At 38.0% G+C, this 13,280-nt stretch overlaps 1 protein-coding gene across 1 annotated transcript in view; it reads right to left on the reverse strand.

Moving 5' to 3' along the window:
• LOC132483169 (membrane cofactor protein-like) overlaps positions 1-13,280 on the reverse strand; it is a 31,414-nt gene that overhangs the window by 16,948 nt on the left and 1,186 nt on the right. The window contains exons 2-3 of the mRNA XM_060088418.1: positions 6,218-6,403; positions 5,785-5,884 (exon numbers count right to left, since the gene is read on the reverse strand). Coding sequence (XP_059944401.1) covers positions 5,785-5,884; positions 6,218-6,403 — 286 coding nt within the window. The remainder of the gene's footprint in view (positions 1-5,784; positions 5,885-6,217; positions 6,404-13,280) is intronic.

Consider the following 13,280-nt stretch of genomic DNA (forward strand, 5'->3'; position numbering starts at 1 on the left):
AGGAAAAAGAGTGAAGAAAAGTGAGCAGAGCCTAAAGGGTCTGTGTGATATCATCAAGTGGATCAACCTACACAGTGTGGGAATCTCAGAGGGAGAAGAGAGATAGAAAGGGGCAGAGAGAATATTTTTTAAAAAAATGGTGAGCAACTTTGTAAATTCGATGACAGACACAAATATAAACATCCAAGAAGCTCAACAACCCCCAGGTAAAATGAACTTAAAGACATCAACACTAAGTCACATAATAACCAAACTTTCAAAAGACAAAGATAGAGTAGCTAAGATGGCAGAGTAGAAGGACCCTAAGCTCACCTCCTCTCACAAGAACACCAAAATCACAACAATCTATAGAGCAATCATCATTGAAAAAGACTGAAACCTACTAAAAAAGATCCCCTAGAGCTAAAGACATAAAGATGGAACCACAAGGAGACTGGGAGGAGGGGCAGCCTTGCAATATAATCAATCCCATACACCCCAGTGGGCACCCCACAAACTGGAGAATAATTATATTACAGATATTCTCCCACAGGAGTGAGTTGTGAGCCCCACGTGAGGCCCTACAGCCCAGGGGTCCAGCACTGGGAAGAGAAGCTCCCAGAGCATTTGGCTTTGAAGGCCAGTGGGGCTTGATTTCAGGAGCTCCACAGGATTGGGGAAAATAGAGATTTCACTCTTAAAGGGTGAACAAAAAAATCTCACACACACCAAAGGACCAAAGGTAAAAGCAGTAACTTCATAGGAGCCTGGGCCAGAGCTACCTACTCATCTTGGAGGGTCTCCTAGGGAAGTGGGGGTAGCTGTGGCTCACTCTGGGGATATAGACATTGTGGCAGATATATCAGGGGATTCATTTGTGTGAGTTCTCCCAGAGGCTGATATTTTGGCACCAAGACCTGGCCCCACCCAACAGCCTGTAGGCTCCAGTGCTGGGACATCTCAGGCCAAACAACAAACTGGGAGGGGATACACCCCCACCCATGAGCAGACAGGCTGCTTAAAGACTGCCTGAGTCCACAGCCACCTCTAAACACACCCCTAGACATGGCCCTGCCCACCAGAGGACCAAAACCCAGCTCCAACGGTTAGGGGGCAGACACCAGAAGCAAGAAAATTACAGTCCTGCAGCCTGCAAGCCAAGTCTGCAAACGCAGGCCAGATACTACCCTGGAACCAGCTGGCCCCTGGCCCTTGGGTGATGAGAGGGGAGTGCACTGCTGGGATGCATAGGATGTCTCCTACAGAGGGTCACTTCTCCAAGGTAAAAAAAAAGTAGCCAACCCACCACATACATAAAAATACAAATAGCAATTTAGAGAAAATGAAGCAACAGAGGAATATGTTTCAGATGAAGGAACAAGATAAAACCCCAGAAGAACTAAGTGAAATGGAGATAGGCAATCTACCCAAGGAAGAGTTCAGAGTAATGATAGTAAAGATGATCAAAGAACTTGGGCAGAGAATGGATGCACGGAATGAAAAATTAGAAGTTTTTAACAGAGAATTAGAAAGTATAAAGAACAACCAAACAGAATTAAAGAATACAATAACTGAAATGAAAAATACCCTAGAAGGTATCAATAGTAGAGTAAATGAGATGGAAGAACTGATTAGTGAGGTGGAAGACAGAGTAGTGGAAATCACTGCCACTGAAGAGAAAAAACAAAAAAAAAGAATGAAAAGGAATGAGGACAGTTCAAGTGACTTCTGGGACAACATCAAGCATGCTAATATTTGCATTATCAGGGTCCCAGAAGGAGAAGAGAGAGAGAGAAAGGACCTGAGAAAATATTTGAAAAGATAATTGCTGAAAACTTCCCTAACCTGGGGAAGGAAATAGTCACCCAAGTCCAGAAGTGCAGAGAGTCCCATACAGGATTAACCCACAGAGGAATACACCATGACACAGTGTAATCAAAATGATGAAAATTAAAGATAAAGAGAGAATATTAAAAGCAACAAGTAACATACAAGAGAACTCCCATAAGGCTATCAACTGATTTTTCAGCAGAAACTCTGCAGGTCAGAAAGGAGTGGCATGATATACTTAAAGTGATGAAAGACAAAAACTTACAACTAAGAATCCTCTACCCAGCAAGGCTCCCATTCAGATTTCATGGAGAAATCAACAGCTTTACAGACAAGCAAAAGCTAAAATAATTCAGTATTACCAAACCAACTTTACAACAAATGATAAAGAACTTCTCTAGGTGGAAAAGAAAAGGCCACAAATAGAAACAAGAAAATTATAAAATGGAAAAGCTCACTGGTAAAGGCAAACTTACAAGAAAGGTAGGAAATCATCCACACACAAAGCTAGTAGGGAGGTTAAAAGATGAAAATAGTAAAAATCATTTGTATCCACAATAAGCAGTTAAGGGATACACAAAACAATTAGATGTAAAATAAAAAATCAAAAACAGTAATTGTGAGGGGAGGAGAGTACAAATGCAGGGTACCTAAAATGCATTTGAAATTAAGAGATCCGCAACTTAAAACAAGCATGTATAAATACAGACTCCAATACAAAAACCTCATGGTAACTGTAAAACAAAAATCTATAATAGATATACATACAAAAAGAAAAAGGAATCCAAACATAACATTAAAGATAGTCATTACAAGAGTAGAGAATGAAAGAAGAAAGGGGAAAGAAAAAGACCTACAAAAACAAAGAAGCAATTAACAAAATGGCAATAGGAACATACTTATCAATAATTACCATAAATGTAAATAGACTAAACGCTCCAAGCAAAAGACAGACTGGCTGAATTGTTACAAAAACAAGACCAATATATACACTGCCTACAAGAGACTCACTTCAGATCTGGAGACACATACAGACTGATAGTGAGGAAATGGAAAAAGTATTCCATGCAGACGGAAATCAAAAGAAAGTCAGAGTTGCAATACTTATATCAGACAAAAATGGACTTTAATAAAGACTGTTACAAGAGACAAAGACACTACATAATGAGCAAAGGATCAGTCAAAGAAGAAGATTATAACAATTGTAAATATATATGCACCCAACATAGAAGCACCTCAACATATAAGGCAAGGGCTAACAGCCATAAAGGAAAAATTGACAGTAACACAATGATAGTAGGGGACCTTAACACTCCACTTACATCAATGGACAGATCATCCAGACAGAAAATCAATAAGGAAACACAGGTAACACCCATCCTTCTGAAACTATTCCAAAAAACTGCAGAGGAAAGAACTCTTCCAAACTTATTCTCTGAGGCCACCATCACCCTGATACCAAAACCAAAGATATCACACAAAAAAGAAATTTACAGGTCAATATCACTGATGAAAATCGATGCAAAAATCCTCAGCAAAATACTAGCAAACCAATTCCAAAAATACGTTAAAAGGATCATACATCATGATCCAGTGGGATTTATCCCAGGGAGGCAAGGATTTTTCAATATTCACAAATCAATCAATGTGATACAGCATATTAACAAATTGAAGGATAAAAACCATGTGATCCTCTCAGCAGATGCAGAAAAAACTTTTTATAAAATTCAACATCCATTTATGATAAAAACTCTTCAGAAAGTAGGCACAGAGGAAACATAGCTCAATATAATAAAGGCCATATATGACAAACCCACAGCTAACATCATACTCAATGGTGAAAAGCTGAAAACATTTCCTCTAAGATCTGGAACAGTACAAGGATGCCCACTCTCACCACTTTTATTCAGCATAGTTTTGGAAGTCCTAGCCACAGGGAGCAGAAAAGAAAAAGAAATAAAGGAATCCAAATTGGAAAAGAAGTAAAACTGTCAGTGTTTGCAGATGACATGATGTTATACATAGAAAATCCTAAAGACACTACCAGAAAACTATTAGAGCTCATCAATGAATCTGGTAAAGTTGCTGAATACAAAATTAATAAACAGAAATCTGTTGCACTTCTATACACTAACAACAAAAGATGAGAAGCAGAAATTAAGGAAACAATCCCATTTACCACTGCATCAAAAAGAATAAAATATCTAGAAATAAACCTACCTAAGGAGGCAAAAGACCTGTACTCTGAAAACTATAAGACACTGATGAAAGAAACTGAAGATGACACAAACAGATGGACAGAATATCCCATGTTCTTGGATTGGAAGAATCAGCATTGTCAAAATGACTATACTACCCAAGGCAATCTACAGATTCAATATAGTGGCATTTTTCACAGAACTAGAACAAAAGATTTTTAAATTTGTATGGAAACACAAAAGACTCCTATTAGCCAAAACACTCTTGAGAAAGAAGAACGGAGCAGGAGGAATCATGCTCCCTGACTTCAGACTATACAATAAAGCAATAGTCATCAAAACAGTATGGTACTGGAAGAAAAGCCAGACATATAAATCAATGGAGCAGGATAGAAAGCCCATAAATAAACCCATACAATGATGGTCAATTAATCTATGACGAAGGAGGCAAGAATAGACAATGGAGAAAAGACAGTCAATAAGCGGTGCTGGGAAAACTGGACAGCTATATGTAAAAAGAATGAAATTAGAACATTCTTTAACACCATATACAAACATATACAAAAATAAACTCAAAATGGATTAAAGACCTAAATATAAGACAGTATATTATAATACAGAGGAAAACATAGGCAGAACACTCTTTGACATAAATTGCAGCAATATTTTTTTTGGATACGTCTCCTAGAGTAATGGAGATAAAAACAAAAATAAAAACTGGGACCTAATTAAACTTAAAAGCTTTTGCACAGCAAAGGAAACCATAAACAAAATGAAAAGAAAACCTACAGACTGGGAGAAAATATTTGTAAATGATGCTACCAAGAAGGGATTAATTTCCAATACATACAGCTCATCCAGCTTAGTATCAACAACAACAACAACATAATAAAAAAATGGGCAGGGGCTTCCCTGGTGGCGCAGTGGTTGAGAATCTGCCTGCTAATGCAGGGGACACGGGTTCGAGCCCTGGTCTGGGAGGATCCCACATGCCGCGGAGTAACTAGGCCTGTGAGCCACAACTACTGAGCCTGCACGTCTGGAGCCTGTGCTCCTCAACAAGAGAGGCCGCGACAGTGAGAGGCCCGCGCAACGCGATGAAGAGTGGCCCCCGCTTGCCACAAATGGAGAAAGCCCTTGCGCAGAAATGAAGACCCAACACAGCCAAAAATAAATAAATAAATCAATTTATTAAAAAAAAAAAAATGGCCAAAAGACCTAGGTAGACATTTCTCCAAAGAAGACATAGAAATGGCCAACAGGCACATGAAAAGATGCTCAACATGACTAATTATTAGAGAAATGCAAATCAAAACTACAATGAGATATCACCTCACACCAGTCAGAATGGCCATTATTAAAAAGTCTACAAATGATAAATGCTGGAGAGGGTGTGGAGAAAACGGAGCCCTCTTACACTGTTGGTGTCATTTCTGTGAGCCGTCCTTCAACTCTGAGAGCTGGCCATTTTTACTAGGGTGCACTGTGTTGTTAAGGATAAAGTCACCATGATTACTACATTTTCAATGCTTCCAATAGGCTTATTACCACATATAATAAGTATATGATTTTGCTTTTCTTCAATTTAAATTCCTTTCTATTAATTACACATCATTTCATTCTCCATAAGAAGCCCAAGAGTTGTTTGGTTACAAGTGCAACTTATGACCTAGAAAGAAAAATGAAATCAACTTTAAGGGAATGATTAAGCTGAGAAGCAAAGAAAAATGGAATTCATAACATTTAACTTATTTCCTCTAAGGAGTAACTTACTTACCCCTCAATACAAGAAATGTGAACTTCTGATTCAAACTCTAAGGTATTGTTTGGGGCATATACTTCACCATGTTTTATTTCTGGATTTGGACATGATTTTCCTAAAAGAAAATTTTCAAATTCATTTTTTCATACCAATTTCAAAACATTTAAATCAAGATCAAACTTCTACACTGCTCTTTTCTATTGATGAATTATTATTTTCTTTATTTAATTATTATAAGGGCAAACTTAAAATTCACATTTACTGAGGAACGAATCACCAATAAAGATTCCCTGGAGATTTCTCAAAGCTTGAAAAAATGCATTGCTATCTAAAACCTACTTTTGCATGAGAAAATCATTATTGTTGCAGTGGAAAATTGACCCTAAAATGTGTAAAAATCTCTATAGAAAGCAAAAAACAACAAACAAAAATGGTTTTGTTTCCTTACTTAAACATGCTTCTTCAATAGGGCTCCATGAGCCATTAGGCTCACAAGTAGATGCAAGGAGATAAGGCCACACATAAAGGTATCCTCTGTGACACTCATAGTCTATTCTGTCCCCAGGATAATAATGGTGTTTAATGACACCCTTGAGCTTCATACTCTCCAATACTGGTGGATCAATACAGGGACCTAGGAATAAAAATAAAAACAGAAAATTAAGGATTTAATCTCTTTCACCAGCCACTTGTGGCCTAGCAGCAAGTAGGCAGTACAGAATAAATGGAAAGGTTCCTAGCAAGATTTTAAGTGATTGTCACATGCTTTTACCCAAGTGATGGTAGTAGCAGAGGATGTGTCTTCCTTACTTTAAATAACATCCTATTAGTTTTTAATTTGTTGAGGAATAAGCTAAATTTTCATTCAACAGTAAATTAAAGGAGACAAAATCTTTTTGGTATTGACTAAATATATATATACATATCCTTACATACTTTTTTCTAAATTCATTTCAAAGCTCTCCTCTCCTCTAAAAAGTCTTCCATAGTATATAGCACTCTGCTCAGATTACTATTCCATAGTTTGAAACACAAGCATATGATCACTTGTCACTTCAGGCTCAGTTTCCTCTCAGTAGGCAAGGTCCTAGAGGGCAGGGATCATATGCTTCTTTTTCTACTACACTCTGTACACACTGGGTGCTCAAGACATGGTAAGAGGTGACTATTAAATAAACATTGTGGATTTCAAAGATAAAAATAGATATGGACTAAGTATTTCAAAGTATGACTTCATTTCATATATTTCATATTTGTGAACTAAATAATTTTATGAGTGAATAGATAACATTTAAATATCAAAATTTACCATTTTGAACAGACTTACATTGAAAAAAATTTTGTTTTCTTGATATTACTTTAAATGTAATTTAATTTTTCTTCTCTGATCAATAGAGCATGCACATCCTTAGAAGCTCCCTGAGGTAGCTGTTTGGGATATTTATCTAATATACCCCAACAGTAAAGCTACTTTCCTGCTATACTTTTATAAGTTTTTATTCTTTTTTTTTTTTTTTTTTTTGGCGGTGGGGAGCCCCTCCCTAGAAGAGTGTAATTCCTACTTCAACAATTTCTCTTCCTTTTAATTATCTGTGGGTTCAACAACCTAACAAATCTGTTAGAAACATTATGTAAAATAATGTTATGGAGACACATCAAGTCCTAAAGTGCTAAAGGAATGCAGAGGCCACACCTATAAGGTTAAGGATCTAAGGAGAAAGAAATAGACCTATTTTGGTCCTTGACGAACCTTTTCTTTATTACTCCTTGGATCTCTGTCTTACTGCAGATTGAGAGACTGGTCAAGAGAGAACTCTAAAGAGGTGAAATATTACCCTCCTTTCCTATCATATTCTAAACTCTAAACTCCTCTCTTGATACACCGTCCAACATTTCATTTACATCATGTGCTGAAACTGTTTCAACACTTAGCAAATGTTTTCAACATTTCTACTATGCTGATCTTATTACATGAATGCTCCTCAATTAACTGCCCAAAACAAAACGAAAGCAAAAAGCAAAAAAAAAAAACGGAAAAAAAACCCAAACCCAAAACCAAACCAAACAAACCCCCCCAAAAAAACAAAACACTTTAGTATTAAAAGCATTGCTTAAAAAGAAAATTAGTTGAGTTGAATTTTATTAATAATATTAAATTTACTCAATACCCTGAACCAGACATTCTCATTTTAACATAGGAAATAAACAAACAAACAAAAAACACAGGCTAGAAATGCTATATAATTTTGTACTAGATACAAATGTATTACATCATTCTAGAATTTCCTGGAACCACCAAGAAAGAAATCAAGTTAACAGCATGCCCATAATTAAATTACACAAGTGTTCTTTGTTTATGCACTCAATTTCAGTAACTATCTCGAAAGTATAAAAAAGAAGAGAAAATTCCTAAAATAACTCTCACACATAGTGCTCTGAATGGAAAAAGACATGTCAATTTGACAGTTTAATCCATTCAACTAATGAAGGATTTCTTCCTACCAATATGCATCATGAAATGAGTGCTTTTAACAATGTGCAGTTTAGAATGTTTGCTTTGTCAACCAGTTGATCACAAGCTTTATACACTAATAATTGAGTCCAATGTCACACATTTTTATAATCAAATTTCTTCTTTTGCTCAGAACATTGAATTTTTTTCCTATGAGGATTTTCAAAGTAAATGTCCCTAGCTCCAAAAAAATAACATCTTAACTTAGTTTTTTCTAAACAGTTTACAACATAATTATTATTAGGCTGTAATGCTATACTTTAACAATGGATGCTATTTCATAAAAAGATATGCTGAATTCAGAAAACTCCCCAGTGTTCCAGGTGAGCGTCAGGAAAGTGAAATAATGCTCTGCTGTGAATCAAGAAAAGTGTTCACTTTCTATACACTTGCAAAAATTGTGCAAGCACTTTCTACCTGCTTGCAAAATTTAAAATAACTCCCTGACACAAGCACACGCCACACCCCTTCCCATGTGGTTCCCTTCAGAAAATCATGGTCTCTGACCCAAATTGGAACTTCCCGAAATCTGACCACCCCTCCCCTTCTCTCACTGTCCACACAACCTACTTTTAAACTTTCTTTGCTTCTTCAAAATGCAGGCTCTAACACCTAACATATCAATTTTATTTCTCAGTTCCCACTGATTTATAAGCCACTTAAATTATTTTCAAGTCATTAAGTAGCCTCCCTCTTGGTAAATTCACCCTAACACTCTCTCCCTCAGTAATTTTAACTACCCTGTCTACAACATCTGGAGCTACTGTTCATTCTCTCTTTGCTCCCTTGTGCCTGAAAAGCTCTTTTCCTTGGTTTCCAGGTAGCAAACCAGTCTGGTTTTCAGCCTGTCCTCTGGCTGCTCCTCCTTCTCTGCCTGATGGCATAATGTGACGTTCCTCATGGGTTATTCTACGAGCTCTCTTTCTTTTCATTTTGCAAATCCCCCTGGGTCAGAATGTATACTCTCATGACATCATTACAACTGATGACAGCTGCCTCCCAAATCCCTCTCTCCATTCCAGATCTTAGCTGGGGTGCCAAGTCTATGTGTTCAACTGCCTCCCCACAGCTCCGCTTGGAATGTGTCACACTATCTCAAATAACATAATGAAGCCAGCAAACAAGATACATGGTTTCCACAACTGAAATGCCTGTTCCCTCTCTCTGTTTCCACCTTTACTTCTAATTCAAGCCACTATCATTTCTTATCTGGATTGCTACAAGAGTTTCTGAATAGGTCTCCTTACTGGTCTTGCCACCTTTCATTCAGTTCATTTTCACACTGCCACCAGAGTAATACTGATATGATACTAGGACCAAGGCCCTTCCAAGTCAGATATGTTTCAACGGCTCCCTGTTGCCCTCATGATAATGTCTAAGGCTCCCTGACATGGCTAACAGAGCTTTAATATCCACTCACTCTTGCACACTCTTCTAAGCCACATTCAATTCCACTAGTAGTGCCCATTAAATTACTCAACTTACTTTAGCACTCTAGACCTCCTTGCATCATATTACTTCAGCTTTGACCGAGACCATGCCATTCCTCCCACCCACTCATCCTTCAGTTTCATCTCAGATGCCACTTCTTCCCAGAGGCTCTTGACATCTCTCACTCAAAGCACTGGGTTAAGTGTCCTCATGGTGCCCCAATTTACTTCTTCCATAGCACTTTTCATACTGTAATTATTCATTGCTTATTTCCCTAGGAGACTGTAGCCTTTTTGAGGGCCATGTCTCATTCTTCACTGCATTTCTAGTTCCTAATGCCAGAGCTGAAGGAGCACTGTTATCAGTTTTATACATTCTTGGGTCAAAATGCAAATTTTTTACTGTTCAGCCAAACTGCTCCAGAAATATCTTCGAATCATCACTTTTTTCACTGCTGTTTCTGTTCCTATTTTCCATTTCTTTCATTCATTTATTTACAAACATTTCACTTTATGAGAATTTTTAATTTCTTTCATGCCAAAATATTTGTTTTAATATTTTATTATAAACCCATTTTATATTACTTCTATGTCTAGAAATAGTATTTTAATATTATTAAAAGTGAACTCCAAAGACTGTGGGTTATATTTTTTCTTGAAGATTAGCAATGAACAATTCTAGAACTTGTTTCTTAAAACAGTGGTGATATTAATCATTTTAGAAATAGCAAATTAAACCTGTGCCAATCATTATTTTAGCATTTTTTAACTAAATTATCTTTCACAATCTTCCTATGAGCTGTGTACTATTTCCCATTCTTTAAGATGAGCAATCTGAACCATGGTAAGGTGAAGTAACTTGCCCATGAATACACTCCCTGTAGGTAGCAGACCCAGGGTCAAGCCAGGAAACCCGGTTCCACTACCCACATTGCTTTCCATCACTGTCTGTCATCTAGAACCCTCGTATGGTTATGATAACAACGTTTGTCTGCAATTTAGTCCTTAAGCAATGGTCTTCTACTGAGCCTGGGGAGATTAAAGCAAGCTTAGTTTAGATTTGCATTGTTAGTGCAAACGAAAGGCCTCAAGGTGCCCAAAAAGAACAGGTAATAACATCATAGTCTGATTTTTATGATAGTAATTTTTCATTGCTACCTATCCTGTTCTTCCGTAATTATTCACTCTGTGATCTACACCGCTGCCTTCCTCTTGCCTCCTTTGCCCTACCGCTGCCACACTGGGTAGCTAGGCAGTGTATGACTGCCCCGAGCCATGTCACATCTCTGAGCCTTTGCTCACACTGTTTTCTCTGCTCTGAACGCCTTTCTTCCTGCTCAAAACTCCTTCAACTCTCGTCTTCCTTGACTTAATTCACTCAACATCTCCTCTAGGAAGTAGTCTCTGCTTCCCTGGGGAGGCACTGACCAGTCCCCTTCTCTTGTGTAAGCAGCTTTTTGTAGGGAGTCCCTTTTGTCTTGTCACTTTAGCAAAGCTATACTTTAATTAACCTCTGGCCCAAGCACACCTTTCACATCTTTTGATCACACAATACTGTGCCTAACCTGTTGGTTCTCTTCTTAGATGAGAGAAATAGAAAGGAAGAATAATTAACAGATGATCAGATCTTTCCCCCAGCTTTCCCTTCAGTAACCTCGAGAGCAAACTGTGTGAAACAGATAACATCTAAAGAAATATCACAAGGAGTCGACAAGTGTGCAGGCAATGGGAGATGTCAATAAATATGATTCCCTATCTCAATGATTACCTGAGATTACTTCCCCTTTTTCCCTTAAAAAACTTTCATGGCCAAGCAGAATCTTCAGAGTTAGTTCTGGGACAGGAGTCTGCCTTCTCCCCAGATGCCAGCCTTCTGATTAAACCTTTCCATTCCTACCAGCACTTGTCTCTCAAGTATTGACTTTCTGAGCAGCGAGCAGCCAGACCTGAGTTTGGTAGCACTCGGACTCTCCTCTGCATGGATCTCTCAGCTCACCATCACGTGTCTTCATGTTTAACACATGATATTGTGGACTCCATTCAGCCGTGTGGCCACAACACCTCACAAAGTACATGCCTCATAGTCGCTATTCAAAACACTTTGGTTCTCAAAGTTACACCACTGTCAAACAGAAACCAATGTTAAAGAATACAGTATAATGAATCTAATATTGAAAATAATCATCTTAAAACTTTATGCACTGGAGAAAGATTTGACCACCTAATTTCTTTTGTTCTCCATCTCCCAGTATTATTGTAACCTAGCAATTGACCAATAAGGACTATTCTTCTTGCACTGTAATACGCAGAGTAAGAAACTAAGAAACTACTGTGTAAGCACTTATTGATCTTGGCTTCTTTCAAAAGAAAAGACCTAAAATAGCCAGAAGAGACCACCCATAAAAGGAAATTGTAGGTTTTGTCCCACAAAGCAGACTCATTCTGGAGGAATGAGACTGGTCCCTTCTGTGATCTCCTACCATTTGCCAACTACCTCTGAGATGGCAAGACCCCCAAGGCACAACACTGTTCAATTACAAAACCTTCTCCTCATGAGCTGCTTCAGCGCATGTTTATTATATCCATATACTTTCCCTGCCCAACATAGTGAGTTCTCATTTGTACCTTACCTAAGTTTCTTACCTATCCTGATTTTACCTTTCAACCTTAAACCTAACCTTGTTTTTCCTCCTCTTCATTTCTAGCTGTTATCTTCCCTGATACATCCTATTCATTTTACTTATCTATTTTCCTCTATTTTGAATAGTTTTCATCATCTCCTTCCACTTCTAGCTTTAAACCTATTCTAAACATTATTATTCTTTAAAAAATTCCTTTTAATTTTTTGTTAGCACTGCTGTTCCATCACCCACAAATCTCTTGCAGAGAAATAAACTTTCAAAATGATCCGTAACAAGCAAGACTGGAGTATTGAGAGCCCTGAGGAGTCTACAGTCAGGAGAAGATAGATCCTTTCTGACCCCCAGCTGTCCCTGCCTTCGCTTTTTAGGCACCACAGAAAGTCCATCCTAAGCATGGCTCTTTAGAGAACCTTTCTCCTGGAAGCAAGAGAAGTTGTTCCTGGGCTCTAAGCCTCAGCCGAATGTTACCTTTAATTTTCTGGTACTTGATAGTTATACAATAATGTTGACACTGAAGCAAAAAAATGGGCATTTGAAACCACAAGTGTGACAAGACAGCCAAGATCTCTGCATTCTAGTGAGGAGAGAACAGAAAACATAGTTTGGGAGGGTGACTAACAGTTGGGGGGAATTGAGCTGAAGTGTGTGTGTCCACCGGAAACAGTGTGTCAGAGAAGGTCCCTCTGAGGGGATAACATCACAACTGACTTTGAAGAATAAGAAGGAGCCAATTATGCAAGAGGTAGAAGGAGAATGTTCCAAGGCCAAGGGAACAGCATGTACAGAAGGCAAGGGGCAGAGTTTGGCCTGTTTGATGAGCAGTCATTTGTTAAATGCTGTCAGAGAATCATGCTCCTTTCCTCCTGGGTACTTCTCTTGGGTTATAACATATTCATTAGTATTATGTTTTGGCTACTGTCTACCACT

Source organism: Mesoplodon densirostris, chromosome 2, assembly GCF_025265405.1.
Source record: "Mesoplodon densirostris isolate mMesDen1 chromosome 2, mMesDen1 primary haplotype, whole genome shotgun sequence".
NCBI classification, from domain to species: domain Eukaryota; kingdom Metazoa; phylum Chordata; class Mammalia; order Artiodactyla; family Ziphiidae; genus Mesoplodon; species Mesoplodon densirostris.